Source organism: Hordeum vulgare, chromosome 2H, assembly GCF_904849725.1.
Source record: "Hordeum vulgare subsp. vulgare chromosome 2H, MorexV3_pseudomolecules_assembly, whole genome shotgun sequence".
NCBI classification, from domain to species: Eukaryota; Viridiplantae; Streptophyta; class Magnoliopsida; order Poales; family Poaceae; genus Hordeum; species Hordeum vulgare.
Window position 1 is genome coordinate 220,010,576 of NC_058519.1, and position 7,979 is coordinate 220,018,554.

The 7,979-nt window shown below is 44.5% G+C and overlaps 1 protein-coding gene across 1 annotated transcript; it reads right to left on the reverse strand.

The window, feature by feature from the left end:
- Nucleotides 1-267: 267 nt before the first annotated feature.
- Nucleotides 268-6,873, reverse strand: LOC123425917. The gene is made up of 9 exons (XM_045109680.1): nt 6,258-6,873; nt 6,114-6,171; nt 5,919-5,985; nt 5,775-5,820; nt 5,575-5,673; nt 4,357-4,425; nt 3,207-4,272; nt 2,625-2,773; nt 268-2,529 (listed from the first exon to the last, which is right to left on the reverse strand). Exons 1-9 carry the CDS (start codon nt 6,753-6,755, stop codon nt 1,015-1,017), a joined length of 3,567 nt encoding a protein of 1,188 aa, XP_044965615.1. The 5' UTR covers nt 6,756-6,873; the 3' UTR covers nt 268-1,014.
- Between the last annotated feature and the right edge of the window lie 1,106 nt (nt 6,874-7,979).

A 7,979-nucleotide genomic window follows, 5' to 3' on the forward strand; every position in this document is an offset into this window, starting at 1 on the left:
TTTTAAGAAAAAATAGGGTGGCAGTGAATACTGACAAATTCACCTATGGTTTGGTACGACTACGAACCAAATCAGCTACTGTAAGATGTAAATTTACATAAATTTAGTCAATTCAGTTTCCAAGGAGTCATTGTGATCGTTCCATATAAAATGTTGAGGGTCAGGTTACCAACCGTGTCTTCAATCTTCAGGCGTACATATCCTTTTAGCCGCTCAACACTACTCAATACAAGCGGTGAACCATGTAAAGATCTGACGAAATCACAATTCACAAACGTCACAACTTCAGGATGGCTGCCAAATCCTTGCAAGAACAAAATACATGTGCCCTTGCTCCTTGGTATGACAATATTTTGCACCAAATGCAATAGTTTGGAGTATATGTGGATCTTGCTTGACCCAAGTACTAACATCTTTCATTCAGCATACCACTAACTGAATGGACCATGGAACTAGATTCCTGGCGCACAGCATGAAGGGGGATCAATTTCATTCAGAGAAAGGAGCAAAGGTGGCTGATCTAGTCTAACAATCTATTCAATGCTGAACCATTTACAACAAACATACAATGTGACATGGGCATTAACATAGGGATGACCAAACAGTCTAACTACTGAGGACGTCTCCTAAATTCTGGTGCAAAAATTTCCACCGCAGAATGCTATTGTGTGGTCAGAAGAGCCTGGGCAGGCTTTCAGATCATAGGCATGCTACCAACATATACCCCACCACAGCATTTCTCCAAATGCTGAACTCCCGTACCAAACAAAATGGACCCGTAGATATGATATGATTTCGAGCAGTGCTCATCCATCCATAATACTGATATCTTGCACAGGTAGGATCGGTCTACGACATGACCTGTGATCCCCAAATTTGTGTGTATCCACTCATGGACGTCCCATTTCTGCTGTTGCCCAATTTTGTGGCCCGGGTCCACAAGTCCTTAGATGCTTCACATTTCTGTGTCTGACATCCGATCTTGCAGTCACATGTTCATTACCCACTCCCTGCTTATAACTGCAAGGCAAGATCTGGCTGTTGTGCTTCCAAATTGATGCCTGAAGACTGTCGAGCTGGTGGTGAACCTGGAGAGGGAAACCCAATGTTCAAGTCTGGACGGAGCATATCCTTGTTTGGCTTCTGTTGCATGTGAGGAACCAACCCTTGCCATTGTGATTGGCCCTGTGATCTTGAGAAATCTGTCTGGACCAACTGCGGAAATATCACCAAGCCCTTGTTTTGACCTGGACTTTCTCTAGCAACCTGAACAGGTTGTCTAAAGAACTGAGGAACAGCACTCATCTTCGTTTCATCACAAGTTCGGACATTTGCAAATGGCATTTTCCAGCCAGAGTTGCCGTCATGAAAATTTGGACTCACTATGGTTGGTTTGTTCTCTGATGAAGCACCAAATGAGATCCAAGATTGAGCTACTGGAGCAGACGGAATGCCCTGGTTCTCCCTAACAGCTGTTGGAAATGCTGAGAAAATGTTCCTGGAAGCATCAAACCCTCGGTTTGGTACGCTTACTTGGCCAGGTACTGCTAACATTGACTTTGCATGGTCAATAATATTATTCTGTGCGCTCGCATTCATGGCAAAGCCGTTGGCATTTACCGGTTCATTTTTAGTAATGAATCCAATGTTGCTCGTTTGTCTGCTTTTCTCAGAAGTTCCAAACTTTGCATCACCGGGTCTTCCATGGTACACCCATGTAGCTTCATTTTTGGGCTGTGGTGCAACTGGTTCCTGAGATTGGAAAAAGGGTTTAGGATGCCCAATACTATTGTTTGGGGAAAGCATATCATGAACACCAGGACCTTTCATGCACTGAGCACTTTGAGACGAGTCGCTTTTTTTCATTTGATGAGCTCTGACTGCTTCTGGCGGTTGGAAAAAAGGTCGGTGGCTAGCCATTTTGTTCACAGCAGGCACATCAAGCACACTAGACGAAGCTCCTTTTGAACATTCAGACCTCTGTGGTTGCACTTCAGGAGGGCAGGCATTGGAGGAGTGTCTGCCTTTCCTAACTTGATCATTGGTTGCTCTTTTCGTCTTCACAGCATTTCTAGATGCTCTATGTTTATCGTGCAGTGGTAAGGCATCAGTGTTCCTGTGCTGGGGTTCACCAGTAACACCAAATAATTTTGGCTTAAGTTCTGGACTCTCAAGTGAACCAGTCACACCAATTACGTTATTAACTGTGGTTATCCGATTAAGTAGACTCAAACTCATATCCTTTGAAGTAATGCTTTCTGTTGGTCTGAGCCTTTCATTATCTCTAGGCACTGAAGCATTCCTTTGCATATTCGTATCAGAGCTAACCTGACTGCGTAACTGGTCTTGCATAACTAGAATAGGTGGCAATGGTGGCTCATATTCTTCAACCCAGCCACGTCCAAACCTCACTTCAGTGGGTAATGTCTGCTGAATACGCTCAGAAGCAATTCTCCAACCTTGGGCACCAAGTGAACCAGCAAAACGAGCCAAACTTCTTGCATAGGAGTGCTCAGCATGAAGTCCAACCTGTAAGGATGAAAAATCTAACCATGTGAACTAACCAGCAAAAGAAACTGTGAAGTATAAAATTAGATTTGATTTAACCAGTGGTGTTCACATACACTTATTAGCTCTTTTGGCTCCGCACAGAAGACATCAAAAATTAGTTCAGAATCTGATGAAGGCTGGTCTTCAGGTTCATGGTAAGTTTTTCGTCTAGTCTCGTCTACCACAAATGGCTTGTGGCTGGGCTTTGCTGAATAATCTAGGGCTGAAAAGCAAAGCAGAAATAAGGTATGTCAGTAGGGTCATATGAGCACTTGGTTATATCGTAGTAATCAAATGAACTTCCTCCACCTAAAATGGAACTGCAAGATATTCATCTCAGCGAAATTAACAAGATATATAGGTCATCATTAAGCATTTTGAGTACCAAACTACTAATTCACCACCAAAATGACTCAGAGAAACCCCACACATACAGCACTGAAGAAACAAGCATCGGATATATTAACATTTCCTTTTAGTGGGCATCCGTTGTTTGCTGATCGATGCATTCTAGTGACTTTACAAAGTTCAGGACTTTTCGTCTTCAAAACTGTAAGGCATAACCTCCCTATTACATAAAATAGTGTGGCTAGTAGGTCTTTAACTAACAGAACAATTTAAGTAGAGGAGCTGATTCAGCGAGAGGAAGATGATACCTGAAGTATCGTCATTCTTCTCAGACCTGACCTCATCCACTGGAGAACTGATGTCTTTGTCGGAACACCCATCGGCGGGAGTACATTCTGGGGGCTCAGCACCATTAGCCTGTGACACGCTTAAGCCATCAGAGCCATCTCCTGCAGAAACAATGGTTGGAGGAGAGACATTTGAACCCAATGCGTCTTGGCTATTCAAACAAAATGGCTTAGCAATCTCTTCATTGCAGGAGTCGCCTAGATCATCTTGTCCATCTCTGCAAAAAGGCTCCTTAGCCGACTCTGTTTGGTGGGAGTGGTCCATGTCATCTATGTATCTGCAACTGGGCTCCTCAACGAGTTTTTCCGGGGATAAGCCTAAATCTTCTCCATTCGCACTGCCAGGATTCTCAGATGGTTCTTTGTCGAATGAGCAATCTGGATCTTCTCCATTTCTGCAAACTGGCTTCCCAATGTGTTTCTTCTGGGATGACAAAACATCTTTTGAACTCCTGGAAGTAGGTTTATTGACTTGCTGTTGGGGGAAAGAGGAACTTCGGTCATTTTCTGAACTTCTTGAAATGGCTTTCCTAACTTGCCCTTGTTGGAATGAGGGGCTTCGATCATCCTCCGAATTTCTTGAAATGGCTTTTCTAACTTTCACTTGGTGGATTGAAGAACTTCGATCATCCTCCGAATTTCTCGATATGGATTTCTTAACTTGCTCTCCATGGAATGAGGAACTCAAATTGTTCTCTGAATTTCTGAAAATTGGCTTCTTAACTCGCTCTTTGTGGAATGAAGAACTTGAAGTGTTCTCTGAATTCCTAGAGATGGGTTTCTTCACTTGATCTTTGAAGCTTATGTCAGCTCCAGAAATTTTTGCATTTGGTCTCTTAATTTGCTCTTTGCGGGTCAAGAAGTCTAGATCATCATCTGAATACCTCAAAACAGGCTTCTTAATTGGTCCTCTGTTGCACGGAATAGGTCCAACTTTCTGTTCACTCTTTACTTGGTTTTCTGTAGGTATGCCCTCATCTCTAAGTTCTTGAAACTTCTTTCTTGCCAGCTCTTGTATGGAATGGGCCTGCATAAATAAGCATAGCACAAAACATTGAAGCATAAGTGCTGTAAGTGCATCATTTTTTCAGAAAGGCTGCTGCTAATATACCTGTCTGAAGTAAACCGTATCAGGCGCATTGTACACCATTGCATTGCTGCAAATTAAGAAGACATCATCCTGCGATTTAAAGAAGAATGTCATCAACTGCTCACCTATTATTATCAGTAAGGCATGCAGTAATTGTGACAAACCTACAATACTCAAATATGACCAGTGAATGTTAAATATAAATTATATTAGAAACAACGTCAATTTCTTCTAAGGGTGGGATAGTATAATCACTAGCACAAACTTTAGCGTGGATCTCTAATGCAAGAGTTACGTGCAAGATCTAACCATCTTCATTATGTGCACAAATTACAGGCAAACAAACAATTAATCATAGGAATGTCAGCATAAGCATGTGATAAACTAGTTAGTACACGCTATGTTGCTGCATTTGTTGGGCCTCGTGAAAAAGTTCATGCTAGCGTTTCGAGAGAGGAGATAAGTTGGCATCCAAGGTAACGAGAACATGTTCAAAGGTTGCTTCTAGCATTGGACTGGTCCTTGTAGGTGAAATTCACTCCCAGAAAAATACAGTATGAACTGAAATGACCCGCCATCCCCAACTACAACATCCACTTTAGCGACAAATCAACAAATGGCAACTCCCCATTAGCAGCGCTGGCTACATATACGACAAAACATTAATTCTAACCTCGAATTGCTCGAGGACCGACATGCATTCCTAGCAGCACTAGCTACATATGCGACAAAATATTAATTCTAACCTCGAATTGCTCGAACGAGAGACATGCATCCCCAACTACAACATCCACTTTAGCAACAAATCAACGAATGGCGACTCCCCATTGGCAGCACTAGCTACATATCCGACAAAATATTAATTCCAACCTCAAATTGCTCAAACCAGTATTATGCATCCCCAACTACAACATCCACTTTATCAAGAAATCAACGAATGACAACTCCTCATTGGCAGCACTAGCTACATATACGACAAGATATTAATTATAACCTCAAATTGCTCGAAACAGCAATATGCATCCGCAACTACAACATCCACTTTAGCAACAAATCAACGAATAGCGACCCCCGATTGGCAACGCTGGCTACATATACGACAAAATATTAATTGCAACCTCGAATTGCTCGAACAAAAGATGTGCATCCCCAACAACACCCATTTTAGCAACAGATCAACGAATGGCGACTCCCATTGGCAGCGCTAACTACATATACGACAGAAACATTAATTCTAACCTCGAATTGCTCGAATGAGCGATATACATTCCTAGCAAGCTTCCTCTTGACGGTGCCGAAGTCCATCGGGTGCTCAATCACATCATTGTAGTCAGGCAACTGCGCCAATCAAAACAACCATGGCATCATCAACACTCAATACCAGCCGTATGTCAGATTAGCATCTACAACAAGCATGACGCAGGAACAAACACCCTCACCTCCTCCAGATCCACCGGCTCAGCAAACACACCGTACGTATCCTTCCTGAAGAATCATCAAACAGCAGCATAAGAAATCGAGCTCTTCAAATCATGAAAAGAAAAACACTTGGCATAACCGTGCAAAAGATGTAAAGCACGCACTTCTGCAGCTTGTCAAGAATCATATCCAGCGCCTGCCGGTCCGGCAACGGCGTTGTCCTTGCCATCCCTAAATCCATCGGCAAAAACCAAAAGAAAAAAGAAGAAACAATTTCATTTCTTCGGGAAAAGGCGCTCAAATATCGTAATCCCGTCACTGAAAATGAAGAGATCAGCAAAAACACAGAGAAATCGAACCTGGCACCGGAAGCCGCTTCGTCCGCGGCGCGCTGGCAGCGTCGCTCCTCCCAGCAACCTAAAATAAGAGCAGATCTCGTGTTACAGCCAGCTGCGGAGTGAAGTAAAGACGAGGCCGAAGACGAATCGGGCAGCATGTTTCACCTCGCGACTGCGAGATCTGTCGTCGCGCGACTCGATCCGGCGCTTCTTGGGCGGCTTGACCTGCTCCTCGCCTCCGCCAGCCGGCCGCTCCTCCCCCTCGGATGAGTCCGAGTAAGGAGGGGGAGGTGGGGCCCGTCGGTGGTGCTGGTCCGGAGGAAGCTGGGAGAGCTTGACGACGAGCTTAAGCTTGCGCCGGCGGCGGTCGGAGGCGGAGGAGCCAGCCACGCCGCCTCCGTCGGAGTCGGAGCTGGAGGGCTCGTGCGACGGCGCCCTCCGGTGCTGGGGGCGTGGCGGAGACGATGAGGGCGACGAGGGGAAAGGGAAGAAGTCGTCGACGAGCGGGCGAGAGGACGCGGCGGCGGCGCGGCGCGGGCGGAGCGACCGGCGCGGCGGCGGCGACGGCGAGCGGCAGCGCGACGAGAGGACGTGGTTCCCGCCTCCTCCCCTCCGGCGCGCGGGGTAGCTCCTCTCCGGCTCCGGCGACGGCGACCTCGGCATGGCTGCTGCTGCTGCTGCCGTCCTCTTCTTGGCCTCCTTGGGGTTTGGTTCTGGTTTGGCTACGCTTTTTTTCTACGGCTGCTTTTGTTTGTTTAATTCTATCGCTTGCGTCTGTCTGTGTCCTTCTCTCTCCTCTCTCTCTCTCTCTCTTCTCTCTCTTCCCCACGCACACACACTCACACGCAGTCTCTCTCTCTACCTATCCCTATCTTCTCTCTCTCCTCTAGCGACTTGCACCAACCACTACGGCCATTAGTCTAACTTTTGCCTCCGACGAGAAGAGAGAGAGAGAGGACGGATGGGTGTGTGGGCTTGGTCCATGCAAAGCCGGAATTATTGCCCATTGAATTGGTGGGGCTGACCGACTGCACGCACTGTTGACACACTGCACCAAATTTAAACACTATGCATCGGGAAAAAAAAACACTTGGATATGGGCATTATCCTAAAGTGGTAACTATTTTATGAAGCATTGTTGGTCTTGTTATTTTTCTGAAACTTAAAGTTTAGGGCATAACTTGACCTAAGAAGTTAGCACAAGGAAATTTAAAATTACTACTCCTCTTTGGAGTACATGGTGCACTAGTATATTTCGCATGCATGGACATGTATTGAAGCGGTTATTTGCTTGATACTTCACTGATTCATAATTGTTGCATTAGATCGAGGATTTAAATTGCTAAGCGAAGCTATGGCACTTTGTAACACTATATCCTAGCTATGACGCTATAGTGTCACATAATTGAACATATTTTGCATAGCTCGCTATCAACTATAGCTAAAGCTATTACCTTGTGAATGTACAAGAGACAAAATAGCCTGTGATCGTTTGTGCACGTAAATTTAATACATAGCGACCATGTATATAACTATATAACATGAAGAAAATAAACCCTAATAATAATGTACTCCTCTCTAAAGTAATATAACACATATTAGATCATTGTCTTATATTAGTTCATAGAGGGAGCAATGTCCATTTTTTTTTATCAGTTATCTTGGAGCTTCGGCATTGCTCGCGCGTGCTTGAAAGCGACTCCCACAAACACTCACGATAGCGCAATTAGGAAAGAAATAATAAATCATGTATCCATAGGCTAATTAGCTGAATGATGGATTCTCTTTGGTCTTTACTAGTAGGCTTGTCTTTTTCATACTCCCTCCGTCTCAAAATAAATATCGTGAGCTTTGTACAATTTTGTACTAAATCTAGTACAAAGTTGA

Excerpts from the sequence above, each read along its gene's own strand:
- LOC123425917 (XM_045109680.1), bottom strand. The coding sequence starts at position 6,755 with ATGCCGAGGTCGCCGTCGCCGGAGCCGGAGAGGAGCTACCCCGCGCGC. Across the intron at positions 6,172-6,257 it reads ACAGATCTCGCAGTCGCGAG|GTTGCTGGGAGGAGCGACGC; the intron begins GTGAAACATGCT and ends CTCTTATTTTAG. Across the intron at positions 5,986-6,113 it reads GAAGCGGCTTCCGGTGCCAG|GGATGGCAAGGACAACGCCG; the intron begins GTTCGATTTCTC and ends CGATGGATTTAG.